The following is a 19,292-nucleotide window of genomic DNA, read 5'->3' as shown; positions in this document are numbered from 1 at the left end:
GCAGGTAGCAGACGGCTGTCTCTCTGCGGCGCCAGAGGAAAGAACATGTGACCAGCTTCATTGCCAGTCGTGTTCTTTCATCAGCGCTGCAGAGAGACAGACGTCCGTCTTCAGGTACGGCCATCTTTTTTCTGCAGTATCGGCTCAGTTACACGAGCGCATTGGCGCCGGTGTACGGGTGCCGATGCGCCCGTGTGACTGAGCCCTCACAATTCTTATACACATAGAAATATCTCATTGCTAGGATTTTACTAAATTCAAGAAAAACATACAATAGTATATGTCTAAGGCAGGGAATGATGGGTGCTGCATGACACAGGAATTAAAAGAAAAATGAAAGCAGAATCCCTGTGTCATGCACTGCCCTATTAAGCCCTGCTCTAGGTGTACATTTTACCAGGACTGTTTCTATAATGGGGTATTCCAGTGATGTGGCTCTTTTCAGTTTCTTTACCCATCCACTGTATGGGTGAAAATTGATAAATCGGTGGCAGTCCATGTGTGGCCAGTGCATGAGTCACTCCGGTCAGTGCTGTGATGCAGCAGTGACGGGAAGAGAGGCAAACGGAACCCACTGCTTTCGAGAATGGTAGGGATCCTACAGGTCGGTCCCCCACCACCACCAATCTATCAGTATACATCAATCCATTAGATGGATGAAAACTGGAAAAAAAAAAGCCATATAAAGGGAATACCCCTTTAATTTACATAAACAACCTCATTTGTCAATCACAAAAGAAGCCATATTCCTGCATACATCGAAAATTACATTGGTTGAAAATAATTTTTCTGCTTATTATTCTAGTCATTCCTTAATGCAAAGTGACTTAGTTGTTTATGCTTGAACTCTCCCTACGTTTCAGTTATCAGCAGTGTAGTACTATCCTTACACTATAGATGTCACTGTTGCCGATACTCTTGTTATCCAGTTTTCAGCACACAAGATAACCATCGATGTGCTAACAGGCATTACCACAATGTGAATATGGTGAGGTTCACACAAGGTTACAGTGGTGGAGTTGGTCGAAACTCACTTACTGAAGCCAGCAGAAAGTTATGAAATGTATTTAGCTATGCCTTAAGGCAACAATTAACCATTTTCAGTACAGAGCACCATTTCCCTATTCCCCTTATAGTTGTGAAATTCAGGAGCCCAGCTGCCACCGCTTGGGGTCCAATCTGTGGACATTTGTACATGGTTCATATCAACCTCTAGGGGCAGCAAAGTCTTCTGAAATTTTATTATATGGGAATAGGACAATAGTGCTTTGTACAAAAAGAAGAAAATGTAACAATAGATCCTCCTGTTGCATCCAATCATATATAGTACTTTGATGTCTGATGTTTTATGTACGCCAAAAATGTCCTCTCATTTCAAAAACACTCAACTGCATCTAGAAAAATGTAGTTGCCATTTTCATATCTAAATCAAAAACTCCAAATACAACACAGTATTTTATTTGATTGCTTTATGCGATCATGAAGTAAATTAAATAGGAAAAGAAAATATAACAAGCATGCAATCAGAGATGAGACTTGGCAATATATATATATTTGAAAAACTAATGCATTGAAGTATTTTAACAAAATTTTTTAAAAACACCCTTTACATAATCCAAGTGGAGGCAGCCATTTGAGGGATAAGCCAATGTTAATCTAGAAACCTGTAGATCATGACTATTAAGTTAGGTCTCATGCATGAATGTCTTCTTTGAGGTCTGTGAGGTTCCTGCTGGCCACACATGCCGTGACAGTTGCCACATCAAGCTACCTATATTGCTATGGCAGTGAGCCTTCAATAACTCATAGCAATTCAGTCAAGATTTACTGGATCATTCCTGGACATGCTGTTGGAAGTGACCCACATTGTTCTATGTGTAAAGCAAGGATGGTTTGAAACAACCATGGGACACTACACTAGATGTTGAAGTCACATAATGTAAAATCCTTAAAAGCAATCTTCTCAAAAACATCAACTCAACCCTCAAAAAGGTTGCATCCACTGTGTAAAGTGGCAGGTGCTGTTTAAAGGGGTATTACAATTTCCACTTTTGAGACTGTCACAGTTGTCCTCTGCTGAATAGATCTTGGTATTATCCAAAGACTTCTTAAGAAGGTCTTAGGTTTTTTTCCACAACTCATAAAACCTAATAATGACCATATGTCGATTGGCTTTGTGTCTTCTCCATTCCGTCTCATAAATGTAACTTAGGTTTTCTGAGTTATCTATAAACCCAATCAGTGCTGACATAGTCCTAGCTCTTGAGTTCTAAAACCTTCTATGTTGAGGACAACCATGAGAGTCAAGCAAAATAAAGGATTAACTACATATAGCACTACCAGAATACAAAAGGTTCTTCTGGAAACTGGAATATCCCTTTAATTACATATCCCACAGGTCTTGTAGTATTATGAGTACCCTCATCAATATACAGTATGTTGTACTTAGGTAATCAAGCAGAATACTACATCAATGGTTGAGAGAACAGTGCAAAACCCAGTGTTCTGGGAAGGCAGAGACAGGCAACCTCCGCTGGTTCCTGCCACCACTTTCTAAGCATGCCTAGTGATGGCTCTATAGGGTCCCATGGACGGAGTCATGCAAGTCTACTGTTGGCATACCCAATGTGCTACTGCAAAAAGGTTCTGGCTCAGAAAATGCAATAGAATGAATTCTATTGTTTCTGTATTGAATGGATGTGTATCTTGCAGACAGCTCTCGGCTGCGGCACCATGCAAGCAAGCACAAAGCAACGGGTTAGGAACGCAAGAGAAAATCTTGACTTGCAGAAACTAAACTCACCCTTTTGAACAGTCTATGGTCCACCAGAGGGCTTTAGATAGCAAAACAATAGCAGACAGCTATTAGCAAAAGGCGCATAACTGAAAGAGAACTCATATAGATAGATCTTGGACAGACATTTTATTTCTCTGTTTATCAGTCATTTTCCGAGTTACATCATGCAGTAGTGAAGGACACATAAGATGGTTATTCTCCAGGTTTAGAAGTTATTTAGTTGAAGTGAGCATAGAACAAACTGCAGTTATCAATGACGAGGTTATAATGGTAATAATGCAATCTCCTTCATCAAGTACACTGATCTCCTACCCATAGAAGATCATACTGTAGACCAAATGAATACTTACCTCAATGGATCCAGCCTAGGAAGCAGTGACATAACACTCCTGAACCTCATTATTGCCAAAGGCTCCAATGATGTCACTGCTTGCCTGGGCTTGATTAGGCTCAGAAAATTCATCTTTTTGAAACAGTGTAGATGTTTTATCAGAGGTAGTAAAAGAAAAAGTAAAAATTAAGTTTGAAAAAGTTTGTCTTTCAGGGTTAGGAAAATTACAACTTTAGACAATCTACATAGGTATTTGTCTTTATTTACTCCCAAGTAAGAACCAGTATCTGCAGATCAGGTTGGATTAAAAACATCTGTTAACATTGGAACAAGATCAGACGGTAGAACGAGTAGTTTTTCTGAAATTATATTAGATTTCCATCTACAAATTAAAAAGTAGCTGTATTCTATCTATATACTCTATCATAGCTATATAAAATATGATTAGACATCATGCCTGCAACCAGGTTCCATTCGGAACAGGCAGCCAAGGTGGCAGCTGTTGTGATCAGTTGGTGGTGCTTAGGAGGCCAGTAGGGGCCTCTGGCTGTAGAATACTGGTGTCTGTCTGAGGCAGTTTGTCCATGATGAGACCCTAGGCAGGTGGATAATGCTTGTTGGCCAGTAAGACAGCTACTTGATATTGGACAACCAAAACTTTACAAGTGAGATAACCATTATACCACTGGTGCCTCAGCTTGGCAGAAAACATGCTGAATGGCTTCCACCACTGAAAGACTCTCACACCAGGAGGTGATATTATTTGCAATTGAGATGAGAGTTCAGGTGAATAAAACAAGCAGTGCAGTATATTCTTACATTAAACAATATAAAGAGAGAAATATCAGGTGGCCAAACACAACTGTGTTTATTTCCTGGCAAAATGTAATTCCAAATTGAAAAGTGGAGGCGCTGTCTTATTGTTTTCTATGGAAAGTACTGTTTGATCAATGGTGGAAAGTGGTACTACAACTGAACAAAAACGCTAGACAAAAAATAAATTTCCTGAAAACGAGTGTATTCCCTATTTTAATGAGGGGATGTATCTGTTGTATACTACTGAACAAATTAGTTTCTTTATGGAATAATGCCTCCTGAATAAGATACCAATAACAAAATAGTATATTCATCACCAGAACGTACAGACTGTGGTCACATTCAACCCTTGTAAGATAATAATGGCCAAAAAGTGTTTCTTCTATTTACAGTTCAGGTTCAAAAATAACTATAGAACTTTAGATGTCGGCTTCAGCTAAAGAACAAGCATTTCATAAATTGGTATAATTATTCAAATGAAGCATTCAGGATTTTATGTGGAGTAGTGCTGATTTGTTCTTTCCAAGGTGCAAAGAGTGTCAATGCAAGATCCATGTTCCACAGTGCACCTCCTGTCGGTGAATGTCAATGAGATCCGTGTAAGACAAAATATTACTTATCCTGTACTGATCCTGAGTTACACACTGCCTGTATTATATACCAGAGCTGCACTCACTATTCTGCTGGTGGAGTCACTGTCTACAAACATTATAATTCTTATCATGTGAGCTGCACTCACAATTTGCTGTTCCTGGAAACAGTCAGCAACCTTTTCGCTAGGTACCTGCCTAACATGGTTGTTAAATTCCTGTAATACAGTTGGGTGAGTTATTGTTTCTTTCATCAGATGACCAGGGGCGTAACTATAGGGGATGCTGTTGCACCCGGGCCCATGAGCCTTAGGGGGCCCATAAGGCCTCTCTTCTCCATATAGGGAGCCCAGTACTATGAATAAAGCATTATGGTTGGGGGCCCTGTTACAGGTTTTGTATTGGGGCCCAGAAGCTTTAAGTTACGCCTCTGCAGATGACTGTACAGTGTTTTGTAAAGACAATGCTACAAACCTCTGTACCAACCAAGTGAGTAGGCAATAGTGGCAGATTTAAGCTCTGAATCATGCAGAACTGTGAATGCAGCTCTGGAGTGTATGATGAGAACATAATAAGTATTGTAATATATTTGCAAAGTGACACAATTCTATGTCAACTAATCTGTATAATAATGGACCTGCCCTATAAGAGGATAAACTTCATAAAAATGATGTGCCCTGGTGATTCAGTAGCTGTTCATGATGGCAATACTGTACCTTTTTGTGGGCCGTAGGTGAAATTGTAAAGGTGCCATTCTAAACATTCAGAAGGTCACAGCAGTATAGGAGGCACAAACTTTATTATTAAACTTCTGTGTCCTCAATATCGAGGCCAACTAGATCAAGACTGGATTGGTAGAGAGACTATTTCACATTTTTGAGGTAGTGTGACAAGAAAATCCCTGTATATAGCTTATTACACAGTGTCATCAACAGCAGTCACCCCCTTTATATTCAAGAAGTGCAGCTCCTTTATGTGACCATCAATCTGTTTTGTCTTTTACCTATTGCTTCTCCGACATGGTCATTAAAATGATGACAGTCCCTCAATCCTCCAGGCACTTGGCTGAAATATACACTATCATTTCAAGTATTCGCAATGTATTCCCCTCCCTCCTCCGCTTCCTGGGCTCTTTCTTTTGTCTCATATCATTTAAATCCTTTTTGGGACTGCTCTCTTGCCGGCCACATGAAAAATATCCAGAATTAACTTGTCTTTACGAGGAGTTGCTCATATTTACTCAGTTTACTTGGATAGAGATGGATGATGACTTTGGGGAGTTCATCTGCAGGAATCATTTACCAAGTGAGGCAACCAACTATTCAAGTTCATTAATAAATACTGCAGATAAAAAAGAATTCCCCCCTGAAATAAGGAAAAACGCCACCATAAACACTAGTCCTTGAGCCGCTCTCCTATGTCAAGTTGTTCAAAGTCCCATTTAGTTGCCTCTTAGTTTTCTCCTTACCCTGGAAAAGCTGGGTGACAGGATAGGATAGGCTATCAATATGGTAGGAGATCAGCAGGAGTCTGCCACCCAAGGACCTCTGCAGATCAGCTGTTTGCTGGGCCAGTGTGCTTGCTCACTGATCTGATTTCTACAGGAAGCAGACAACTCTGTTCCCACTGCAGAACAAGTTACCATTGAAATGAATGGGAACTTTGCCTGTAATACCAAGCCTGGCCACTGCAGTGGGAACGGAGCTGTCTGCTTCCTGCAGAAATCAGCTTAGTGCATGAGTGCACCTGCCCAGCAAACTGCTGATCAGAGTGCGTTCTGGGCAGCAGACCTCCACCAATCAACTATTGGTGACTTAGACCATCCCACTTGGTAACCTATTTAATGTTCTAGGAAAGCTGGGTGACTACTACTATGGATGCTGTGGTGACTGCCATATTAGCTGTCACACAGAATCAGATCCAACAGCTGAAGTGAATTCATGATAGCTTTATAAAAGTAGATGACTTAAGGAATTACTGAAGAGTTTTCATTTTAAAAGAAAATGTGGAAAGTATGTTTCCTGTTTTATAACACATTTTAAGACATCTCCTTAAAGGGGAATTACATCCCAAACTATTATTATTATCCACTGGATAGGGGATAAATTGGGTGTGACCGATGGGAACCTCACTGATGGCTCCATTCAAACTCTCTGGAAGTGATGGTCATAGAGTGGCACTCACATGGCTGGGGTGGAGAGAACTGGGTCCACCAAAGTGGCAAGCCAAAGGTTGGTCCCCAACAATCACCTATGGATTCTGGCTAGAATACCCCTTTGCTTGAAATTACCAAGTGCTTGCTTATTCTTTTAGTATTTGAGCATTTTCCTCAGGCCTCAATTACCTAGGTAATACTAAAACAGCAAGATCTATATGAGCATTTACATAGGGCTCTTTGGATATATGGCACCTAAGCACTAGCACCATGTACATCAACTACAGATGATGACCTTATATTATTAATAGCAGCTCTTCTAGGTATATCGCTGAGCTGTATATATCACTTCTGCTCTCACAGCAGCACACTTCAGATATAGAAGGACAAACACAGTAGCCGTCACCGTATATGGGTCCTAGTGCCAGTTCAAAATGGCTGCCTGTAATTAAGCATATCAACATTACAACACATTTAGTCCAACGAAATAGCATACCTGTGACGGCAGCGACGTAAAAACCTCATAATCTTCCGAGCAGCTTGGTCTTGTTTTTTTGTTAGGAGACTGTTTCTGTAGAAGAGCAAAAGTCAAACTCAGGTCTGCTATATATCTGTATATGTACACATACACACATGCTGTACGGTATAACTTATATATCCGTTGTACATAGCGCAAAACTGCACTCTAAGTATTTCTCACCTGAGCTTCTGTTGCACAAGTGAAGCTGTCCGACGCTTTTGTCGCATTCGCCCGCACTCTTTGTAGCTCCTGTAGTACTGCTGGATAAGCACCGCGGCGCGCCGGCTCTGCTGGAACTTCTTCTGCTCATAATAACTTCTGAATTTGCTCTGGATGAGGATTGCAGCTTGGGTCATCTTTTTATAAAGTGCATACTATGCGGGAAGACAAGAAGATAACATTTTAGGTACAAGTATCATGAAATATGGCTGCGGTTGTACGTCCCATAGCTTTGTCACCCAGGTTTCCCAGAAAGGTCAATGCTACCTAATTACATAGTAACACGTTCACTTTCTGTACAATGACTAACTAGGCAGGATCGGCATTCAGGCCTTTTGTTAAGCTGGGTGAGCGTTGTTATGATGGCCATAATGATTATTACTCAGCTTCCCAAGGTAACTAATAAACAGTTTATTACAGTTTTTACGACTTAACAGAAGAGGAAGATTGAAATTGTAGGTATTGGGGTGAGGTGCTACCAGTTAAAATGACACTGGATAAAACTCATAAAGTTGCCTCGCCTGTGATTTAATGGACACCTATTGCACAGCTCATAATATTTGCTGCAATCACCTTGGATAGTTAGGGCTTGGGAGTGAAATTAGGCCTTCATTTAGTTATACGGGCCAATTAGCAGCCGGTAATGAAGATTATTAAAACCATAAATAGTCTATTACCAGCAAATCTATGTGTGAGGGCCATGAACTGTTTGATGTTCATGGCATAACAGCGGAGCTCAGCACTAACCCATCTGTCATACTGCAGTTCGCTAACACAATACTGCATATTTATCAGTGGAAAATAGTCGCTCATCGAAAGCTATCTGAACCAAAAGGTCAGATGTAAAAATAATTCTTCAAACACGTCGGAAAGGGATATCTAGATAAACCTAGGCATGTGAATGAGTAGTTCAATGAGGTGATGAAATTCAGTAACCACATTCTGGCTTCTCATCTCTATTCTGTGGATATATCATTAACAAGTCTTTTAAAGGGGAAATGCACCTTTAATCTATAAGAGGCGCCAATAGAGTAACTAGTGGGGTACTTGCCACAATGCAAAATCTGTAATAAGGATCTTAAATAGAGATGAGCGAACGTACTCGGTAAGGCCGATTTCGCAATCGAGCACCGCGATTTTCGAGTACCTCACTACTAGGGTGAAAAGTACTCGGGGGAGCTGTGTGGCGGGGCGTGGCGTGGTGGAGCGGGGGGTAGCAGCGCGGAACAGGGGGGAGCTCTCTCTCTCTCCCTGTCCCCCCCACTCCCCTCTGCAACTCCCGGCTCACCCACAGCGCCCCCGAGTACTTTTCACCTGAGTAGTGAAGTACTTGAAAATCGCGGCGCTCGATTGCGAAATCGGCCTTACCAAGTAGGTTCGCTCATCTCTAATCTTAAACCATATTACAAGCCATTTATATAGTAGTATTGTTTGCTCTTTTCTATGAAGCTTTTGGGCCCCCTTAAAGTGTCCCTCTGGGCCTGAACAAACAAAGATGACCAAAGCAGCTTCTCTGATTACCTGATGCACACTGTGTGTATAATATTCATCATTAGTATAAGACACTACACCTGCTGTGATTGACCAGTGCTGCCACATGAGCCATGCTGACCAGTCAGAGAAGCATATAGTGTCTTAGACTATAGATACATACTAAGACCGCCTGCACACGGCATGTCCGGATTCCACTTGCGGATTTCTGTCTTGGAACACCTGCAATTCATCGTGAAAATGAATTTAAAATGCTTGCGGGTGGTCGCGGATCATCTGCGTGGAAAAAAAAAAATCCGAAGCCCAATGGTAACTTTCCCCACCTCCCTGCTTGATCTCCAAGCAACCTGAGAAGTATCCGCCTACAAATCCGCAATGCATCCGCAATGTAATTGTGGATCGAACGCTTCCATAGAGATCAATGGAGTCCGTCCGTGCGGAATCCACGCTAAAATGGAGCATGCTGTGATTTATTTTCCGCTCACGGAATCCGCAATTCAAATCTGCATGTGTGCACGGAGCTGCGGAAGGTCTATGCTTTCCTATGGAGGACTTCAACAGCGGATCGCCTGCGCGGGGGCCGATTACGGATTCCGTAATTCAAATCCGCCCATGTGCAGGGGACCTAAAGCACAGTGTGCACCAGGTATTCATAGAGAGGTGTTGTGGCCATCTTTGATTGTCCATGCTTGGAGGCTTGCTTGCACCAAGGTCCACAAAAGTGTTTTAAGTCTGTATACCTCTCTTGGCCCTTTTGCCAGTCCCTAAAAATATGGAGCCAGGCCTGTAGCTTAACAGGGTGCAACAGTAGCAGTTACTGCTGGTGCTAGATGCTCTTCTGGGCCCCAAAATTTTGCACTAGAGCTTAGGAGCTTTAAATTTACCCCTTTTTGTGGAGTGTATTATTCCAATAGGTTCATGCTGCTTGCTGAACACATTAGTTAGAAATCCAGTGGGGGTAAATGCACCAACTTTTATATCTACATTAAGACATCTTGCAAATGTTTTTATATGGGGAGATTAGTCTTAGTAATAGGTTGATTTTAAAAAGGTTGTCCAGTTTAGATAACTTCTGTCTTGTCAGCAATCTATGTTCTGTAAGAGGAACCACTCAGCAGATAATCATTTTCCTTGCATTGGCATTGCTGGAAAAATGAAACATTTTTGACACCTACTCGCGTGCCATATCAACCAATAAGGATCCTGACTTAAAAAATACAAACCATTCAATACTGTTAGAAAATAAATATGGTTGATTTGAAGTATGTAATGGTGAAATTTCAAATATTTAATACTGAGTAATAACTTGCTCAAGCTCCCAAAGTATCAGTGGGTGAAGTTATATGACAGACACGGATAAGATGGTTTTCGATACAAGAATACATTTATCCACCGAGATCCTATTTACAGATCATTTGTCAAGCTGCCTACTAGAATAGTCGTTGGTCTATTGTGCTCTACAGGCTGGCACACAAGTGGTGCTGACGCTCTTTTTTCACCTTGTCATGTTACACATGAAACCGTAAATAGATGTTATTACCTTCAAGGCTATCCATGTAAGCTTTGGGAAGAATGAAATAGGAGGGTTAGTAAGGAAAAGCAATGCAAATATTAAAAGAATTTGGCTAATCTTTAAGTATTTGAGGATGTATTAAGCAAAGAGCAACAAATAGGAAAGAATGTTACTGGGCGACAATAAGTGGCTATTTTCACTGAAATGACCGACTCTGACAATCCTTTAATTATCTGAACATAATTAAAACCAGTCGTATAATGTTCTCAGCCGATGATAGTGACTTCTCATTAGAGTGAATCATCTTACCGATCTCTGGCCTTTGATAGCGGGGAGGTAGCACATTGGCTTTGATGTGTAATAACGGCGCTCTTCAGCTAGTCTCGTTTTCTGCTTGGCTGATGTTTATTGCGCTCGTAAAACTTTAATGTCCATTCCCATTTAGCAATTTTTATTGAATTTGCAACAAAGTAAAATAGGCGTTCAACACATTGTGTGTGGCTGTTCTTCTGAATTAATTTCATATCAAGACTTAGAAAATCTCCACTGTGTGCACGCAACATTCACTTTCACTTACTTCTTGTCATCTGAACAATTTAAATTCGGTCTCAACTTCGCTTAGGATGTTGCAGGATTAAAAAGGGCTTCTATGACATATATCATAAATGGAGTTTGAGGGGCTGGGACTCCCACTTAGGCTTAGAATAATGTGATGCTAAGAATCACTGCATATGAGAGGTGATATTAATGGGAGTCATGGGCAACTAAAATTCTGAAGCTTTGTTAAAAGGGTCTGTCCTTACTGCACAACTCCTTTATAGGAGAAGCCATCCCAGTGATTAATTGATCATTGTGGGTCTGATTGCTGCAACTCCTGTCTAAGGCTACGTTCACACAGGGCGGAAACGCTGTGAAATGTCCGCAGCAGAAAATTCCACATCAAATTCCGTAACATTTCCGCATAAAAAGCATAAGTACAGGTTTTGACCAGGAATTAGCTGTGTATCTGCAATTGATTTTAGTAGCTACATCGCTCCACCGCACCTCTGAATACATGGTTTGGTGCTCGCTAGAGGTTTCTACGGGGTCTATGCCGGGATTGCCTTCATAGAGCGGTGTATTTGGAGGTGAGAGGGAGTGATGTAGCTACTATAATCAACAGCAAATATAGATCTGATTGCTGGTCAAAATCGGCACCTGTGGATTTTGGCACAGGTTTTTATGCAGAATTGCTGCAAATTTACAGCGGAACTTTCTGCAGCAGACATTCTGCAGCATTTTCACCCCGTGTGAAAATACCCCAAAGGGTATTCTCTGACCCCTGGTTCAAGGGGAAGCTTCTTACTCTTGTTGATTGTAAACAACTCAGTCAAAGTTGTCCAGATGGTATGAACTCCATTAACTTTCATTAAGCTCCATTAACTCTTTTCAATCCACTGTCTGACGTCTGAGGACATTATGATTTAAGGCTGTACAGCTCCGATGTTGGAAGACATCTGTCAGGGTTCTCTTACTGTATATTGCCAGCCTCTCTGCTGTCGGAGCCTATCCAATGTGTCACCTCATGCAGTACTGGCTTTACCCAGCATATAGCGCCGTTGTATAACACTAGAAAAACAGTAAGCCCCTGGGAAAACCAGGATAGAAATTGGATTGGAAAGGGTTAAAAATGACAACAATGTCATGCGTTTCTTTGATAGTCTGCACTGATTAGATCTCAGGACTGCTGTCTCAGTGACAGGACTTGCTTTAAAATGATTTTGGCGTCAGTTCTGTCAGGTGACCAGAAGGACTGCAGAACACTGAATCGTGCATTCATGATATGTAACATTTTATCAGCAATTTCCAAGACTCCTTTACATTCTAAGATGACCTAACAATAGTGAGGTAGAGGGCGATATTGCCCTTTCCCTATTTGAGCCCCTTCAGCCATTTAGTAGAAGTGAGCTTTCAATCACTAATGATGACGTTTGGCCCATTCCATTGACATGGGTTGGATGATCAGCTGATCGGCGGGGGTCCTGAGCAGGGATCCCAGTGGATAGGTTATCAGTTGTAAAAGCCCAGAATACCCCTTTAAGCTGTGTTTACACACAGTATGTGTTCTAACAATTCAGAGCCTCCACTGTCATCTTTGTCACTTTTGATGGCAGTATGGGTTTGGGTTGCTGATCTGCTTTAATTGTCTTTATATTACAGCTCTGCTCATTCAGATTGGCTCCTATTAGAGATGAGCGAGCATACTCGTTAAGACGATTTACTCGGGAGAGCATCGCCTTTTTCGAGTTACTGCTGGCTCATCCCTGAAGATTCAGGGGGGCCGCGGGGGTGAGCCAGGGGTTGCGGAGGGGATCGGGAGGGAGAGATCTCTCTCACTCTCCACCCCGCACCCCTCCGCCGCCCCCCACGGCCTCCCCGAATCTTCTGGGACGAGCCAGCAGTTACTCAAAAAAGGCGATGCTCTCTCGAGTAAATCGCCTTAACAAGTATGCTCACTCATCTCTAGCTCCTATGTATAACCCTAACCGGAGCACAAGCTTACTTGGAAGTGGATGCAAGGAGAGAGAGACTGAATCATTATGTATTACAATCAACTAATACCCAGTGAGATAACAGACTGCTCTATACATGGGAAACACAGAATTGCATTACATAAAAGTCTAATGAAAGGCTATAAAATTGCCCTTTGGGCTGCTTCATGCCGCAGGCGTGAGATTGAAATTATCATTGATGAATGTATCTCTTCATTTTTTTTTTTAGACCGTAGGGCTGGGATTCAAGTGTAATCTATTTTTAGAGAATTTGATTAATCAGTAACTAGAAGCCGTCAAAGCTTTCAGAAGTGAATGTGTTGATGAAGCAGAGAAAAACTCTGCATGAAGCAGAAGAGACCAACACGACCGGCATCGTTCTCAACCAAGACTGCGGCGAGCAGGAACATATCCCAATTAACATGAATTAGTATGAAGAGTCATTGTGTTATTTTCAGTCTCATTCACAGCCAACACTCCAGGAGTAACATCAAAATCTATCGCTGCCACATTTAGAAATTCATATTCCATGCAGTAAAAATAAACTGCATTATTTCCTGACTCCATTATTTTACTTTTTTTTTGCTACAGAATTAGAGAGATATATTTGGCTCTCATTGAATGAAAGAAGAACAGATCATTTGTAGTTGCTGGTATTTTTAAAAAAATAATTGGAGGCTTTTTAGGTAATTGTAAGCTTGTTTCAAGTAGGTGTTTTTGGAGAAGTAGAGAACGATTGACTCTGTAATCAGTAAATCTTCATTACCTTATTTAGTATTTACACTTATTCTTATTCATTATCACTCCGTCATGTAGGAAACATCAAGAAGTTGAACATCTGATAAGTAAGAAAATGTTGATGTGTAGGCAGTCTGCTGACAGATCTTATTATTGCTTTATTCTCATTAGTATTATGTCATGTGTGAATACATTGTGAAGCTGGCTCATTGACCAATGAAGTCTTATAGTCTGATTAACATACAAATTGAGGGTGCGGGCAGACGAGCGCATAAACGGCGCGTTTTTGCGACCAAACGTATATACGTGACCATCTAAGGCAATGGTTTCGAATGTATTCATTCACATGGGCGATTTTACGGCGCGTAAAAACGGCAATTCGAAAAAAAACGGAACATATGCGACCGAAATATGCGCCAACGCATATTCGATCGCCGAAAAGACCGTTTGCAAAGTAGGAACAAACGAAAATACGCTTTCTAGCTCTGGTCGTGATCGGTGAAAAACGATCGCTCGGGCGATTATACGTTGCGCTCGTGCGAACGTAAATACGCCTACGCTCGTCTGCCCGCACCCTTACTTGGACTGAGTATTTCTGTGTTATTGAGGGTTTTTGAACCAATTAAATCCACATCCTGTATACAGAAGAACACAAATATGGCCACAAAGTACCATATGCAGACATATAAAGAGAATAGTAGATCTGTCAGCAGCAGCTTGTTGATGGTTTCCAAGACAGATTTCATATTGGCTGGATCTAAAATCGATATAAAAGCCCACCAAAACAATCGAGCTGTACTGTACAATTCAAAGATGTAATACTGCAAATAAACACTATAGTTGCTGTATTTTTAACATAAGGAGAGTTTATAGTAATTGGTGCTGATAGGTTTTTGGGTGCCCTCCTTAAGGATAGATGACACCCCTCTTGAACCACAGCACGGGCCTCTCACCAGCCAAGCCAGAAACCTACCGCACACTGATGAGGGGCAAACACCCCGAAACAGCTGTCTGTGTATGGATTCTGGCTTGGTTTCTTATTCCTAATCATTGTTTTACAGACTTGTTAAAAAGTCGTAGATTGTTTTGCAGAAGTGCTGTCATCCAATAGGTGATATTGAAGAGGTATTGCTTCATCTTCCTTATTTGCATAAATTACCCAGAGGAGCGTGCATGGCCTTATAAGTCTCCTCACTCACTTTTCAGGTGTCTTCTCACACCCCTTCTGGGTGCTCTCCTTGGCGAGAGACAATGCCATCCCCCAACCCACTCACCCCCTAGATGTGTCCACACACTATTTGGGTGCTCTCCTTAAGGAAAGATGAGACCCCTCTTGAACCACATAATTGTTGCTGGCTCTGGTACCAATTAATCAGTATTCATGGATCATAATATAACTTATATGCATAACACTGAGGTCTTACATGAATTAATGGCCTTTTGTTTTGATACCTTACATCAGAGATTAAATTCTAACTTAGCTTTTAAAGGCATCATTTAGTTTTATGCTAAAGCTTAATCACTGTGAACCTAAAAGTTCTTCAAGATTGTAATATACTTTTTTCAATGTGTCCCCTTTTTTAAGATCTCTGCGTGCCGTCCATGAATGAGTACATTTTATTTTTCATTTAGCAACTGAAAACTCATCCTGATCTAATACTTCTCACATCTGAGATTGTTATTCCAGTCTAGACAAGCTAAGCAACCTGGATTCCAAATGTTTTACCTACACTGATAGATTGCAGCAATCAGCACATAAGAGAGATTTGTGTTGCTGATACAGTGGTGGATTATAATCTGGGCTGTTTGAGTGGTTGCTTGAGTGGCTGCTACTGTGGGGCCTATGGCCACTCAAAAGGACTCATAGATTTGCTGCACATAGTGGTTTTATTGTAGCAGCTTTTTGTGACTTGTGGCAAAAACCATAGCAAAACTGTTTTGCTAAATAAACACTGACACAAATGTGTACAAGATCAGTATATGGAACTGCATTGATAAAGTCACATAACTATTATATGTATAGGTCCTGAAGCCAGAGGGAAGAGTAGCAAGAGGACTATGGAAGAGAGAGAAAGTGTTCGAAAAGATCTAGAAAAGCTTGAACAGTGGGCGGCGACTAACAGAATGGTATTTATCAAGGACAGGAAAAAAACACATACAGAATAGGAGAAAATGGGCTAAGCAGCAGCACATGTGAAAAAGACTTGAGTATACTAATAGATTATGAGCATGAGTCAACAATGTGATGCAGCAGCCAAAAAGGCAAACACAATTCTGGGATGTATTAAGAGAAGCATAGAGTCTAGATCACGTGAGGTAATTATCTCCCTCTACTCTTCTTAGACAGACCTCACCTGGAATACTGTGCCCAGTTCTGGGCACCCCACTTTAAAAAAGACATCGACAAACTGGAGCAAGTTCAGAGAAGAGTTACCAAAATGGTGAGCGGTCTGCAAATCATGTCCTATAAGGAACAGTTAAAAGGATCTGGGAATGTTTAGCTTGCAAAAAAGAAGGCTGAGAGGAAACTTAATAGCTGTCTACAAATATCTAAAGGGCTGTCACAGTGCAGAGGGATCAGCCCTATTCTCATTTGTACAAGGAAAGACTAGAAGCAATGGGATGAAACTGAAAGGGAGGAGACAGAAATTAGATATTAGAAAAAACTTTCTGACAGTGGGTGGGGGATCAATGAGTGGAACATGTTACCACAGGAGGTGGTGAGTTCTCCTTCAATGGAAATGTTTAAACAAAGGCTGGACAAATATCTGTCTGGGATGATTTAGTGATCCTGCACTGAGCAGGGGGTTGGACCAGATGACCCTGGAGGTCCCTTCCAACTCTACCATTCTATGATTCTATAGCTCCACAGAGCAGGAGAGTGTGTCCTACTCACCAGGTGGTTAGGGTCTGGTCTGGGTAATTGAGGGATTCTGAATTTATTTAGTGGGTCTGGTCTATGTGTGAATTTAGCAGATCTGGTTTGAGCTCTGGACTTATTTAGGGTTTTGAATTTAGGGGTCTGGTTTAAGATCAGGTCTGGGGTCTGTGCATAACTCTAGGTCTGTAATTCTTATAGGGTCTGAGTGCATTTGTGTTGCTATAGTGGCTGGTGATAGCTGCAGTAGCAAAATGCTAAAACTGCAAACTCTGCATTCATCAGGAGGATCTATCATAGTGGTCTGGGTCAGATAGAGAAGAAGTATGGTGCTGTGTTTGGAAGAAAGTAGCCATATTTTTCTAACTTGGACAAGTCCTTTAACCTGCCAGTATACTGATGTGCTGTATTCCTTACAACTGTATCCAGCCTAGATAATTCTCTGCAAAGCCTTAGCTGTGAGAAATATTAGGGTAGAATAAGGTAGGTTTTAAACAACCCTGCCATCACTCACTGACAGCAAGCACATATCTTAAAAGTGGAGCAGAAGTGAAATACAAAGTACATTAGGAAAATGAGATTTTTCATTATACAGTGATTAGTTTTATAAAACCTTAGAATTCTAGGCCATTGCCTTTGTTGCCATCTTGATGTTCAGCTCCTCAACGCTTATTTCTAGAAAAATCTTGCTTTCTGCTCCTTGCGCTGACCTCAGACATTTCTCACACGTCTTTTTTAACTGTACACAAAGAAAAGCCATTGCGTGTTCTAGCTGTTTGTTGTTTCATTGTGTATTACCTGTTTGTACTTTCTATAGCAGCGTTGTATGACGGCCGCAGCCACATCCTGCTGTTCCCTTAATGGACGACCCTTAAAGACAGTAAGCACAAGAATAACTGGCTGCATCATCAATACAGACAGATGAAAACATCTCACATCTCCCACTCAGATGAATGTTTCAATAGTTGTTCATTTTCAATCTTCTGAAAACATGTAGTAGAAGATGGAAGGGATTTCAATCTTCAAGATTTCTGCTTGCTGTTAGGCCCAATGTCCATGGGAAAACTTGATTTGTGGAATCCGCGCGGGGCACCCGTGTGGGGGATCCGCAAATCAAGCCGCCCATAGAGATGCATGGGCATCCGCAAATGGATTAAAACATGCGGATTTGCTTTGTGGACCTTTTGGTTCGGAAAAGAAATCACAGCATGCTCCATTTTTGTGCAGATCCTGCACTGACAGCTTCCATCGAAGTTAATGGAAGCCGTCCGATCCGCGGCACACCCACAGCTGACACTGCGGACGTGCTGCGGATCTGCGGAAAAGCAGTAGATTAAAGTACAAACTAACTGTATTGCGCTTGTTCGATGGCGAGCAGTGAGGACTATGTGCAGTACAGTGAACCCAGAAGTGGAGGGATCCGCGCGGACACCGCTGCCGGGAAATGCAGGTAAGCAGGGCTCACTGCCCGCGGGCAGTGCTGGATTCCGTGTGAGATTCCCTGCGCGGAATCTGCGCGTGCCATGGACATGAGGCCTTAGTGAATGGAAACATTCTTTCCAAGGCCTAATCTCATGCACATGAATTATATAGATCCTTGTTGTATGGATTCATAATATATTACCCATAGAAATCTGTGGGCCCATACTTACTTCCAATGCCATATGTGGCTTTGTCCATGGTATGCCAGTTTGCGAAAGTATTTTTCTTTAGAAGCACTGCTTCATAGGAAGAATACTAGTAATTATTGGGAAATTATAGCACCAGTGTTTCTGGTGGTGCATAGCATCACACAGCTCTGCTACATGCACATTAAACACACACAGCTCTGCCACATGCACATCACATACAGCTCTGCTACATGCACGTCACACAGAACAACTCTGCTACATGCATGATACATATACAGCTCTGCTACATGCATGTCACAAACAGATCTCTGCTACATGCACGTCACACACACAGCTTTGCTACATGCACGTCATAGATGCACAGCTCTGCTACACGCATGTCACACATACAGCTCTGCTACACGCAAGTCACAGACACAGCTCTGCTACGTGCACGTCACACACACAGCTCTGCTACATGTACATCACACACAGACAGCTCTGCTTCATGTACATCACACACACAGCTCTGCTACATGCACATCACACACACAGCTCTACTACATGCACACCACATACAGCTCTGCTACATATATTTTTCATCCCATACAACAGGGATCACAAGCATCACAGCAGAGTCCTGCACACGCTGATCACCCCCTGGTCATGTGACCCCTGACTTTTCCCACACAGGTGACTGATCACATGGTGGTGACATCATCGCAGGTACTCGAAGCACACAGCTGCTGTCCAACTCTGCAGGTTTTGGTAAAAAACCTGTGATGACTTCACCATCATGTGATCAGGAGCGGAGCTCAGAGCGCCAATGACTGATCCCATGAAGGTGGCATCTTGAAAGGTAACTAACACAGTTACTCACTTACAGACAGGTAGTCGTTAGTATTCCATAGCAACTGAGGCCACGGGGGTTTGTAGGGGATGTAGTCCATGGGTAATCTGCACAGGGATGTAGGATCTGTGATGACGTCACCGTCATGTGATCAGGGGTGGAGCACGTAGCTCACTCACTCAAGGAGACAGAGCCCAGGTGACCGATCACAAGATGGTGATATCATCACAGGTCTCGTAAGCACACGGCTGCT

General features: G+C 41.9%; 1 protein-coding gene across 3 annotated transcripts in view; it reads right to left on the bottom strand.

Moving 5' to 3' along the window:
• The window catches only part of CAMTA1 (calmodulin binding transcription activator 1), a 1,430,009-nt gene that overhangs the window by 20,236 nt on the left and 1,390,481 nt on the right, over positions 1–19,292 (bottom strand). For all 3 annotated transcript variants that reach the window (XM_066607351.1, XM_066607352.1, XM_066607353.1), the window contains 5 exons: positions 17,378–17,449; positions 10,460–10,480; positions 7,390–7,583; positions 7,186–7,260; positions 2,804–2,834 (listed from right to left, as the gene is read on the bottom strand). In XM_066607351.1, coding sequence (XP_066463448.1) covers positions 2,804–2,834; positions 7,186–7,260; positions 7,390–7,583; positions 10,460–10,480; positions 17,378–17,449 — 393 coding nt within the window. The remainder of the gene's footprint in view (positions 1–2,803; positions 2,835–7,185; positions 7,261–7,389; positions 7,584–10,459; positions 10,481–17,377; positions 17,450–19,292) is intronic.

The sequence above is a fragment of the Eleutherodactylus coqui genome, chromosome 6, assembly GCF_035609145.1.
Source record: "Eleutherodactylus coqui strain aEleCoq1 chromosome 6, aEleCoq1.hap1, whole genome shotgun sequence".
NCBI lineage: Eukaryota > Metazoa > Chordata > Amphibia > Anura > Eleutherodactylidae > Eleutherodactylus > Eleutherodactylus coqui.
The sequence above is the reverse complement of the archived record's forward strand: the minus strand, read 5'-3'. Positions and strand labels throughout refer to the sequence as shown.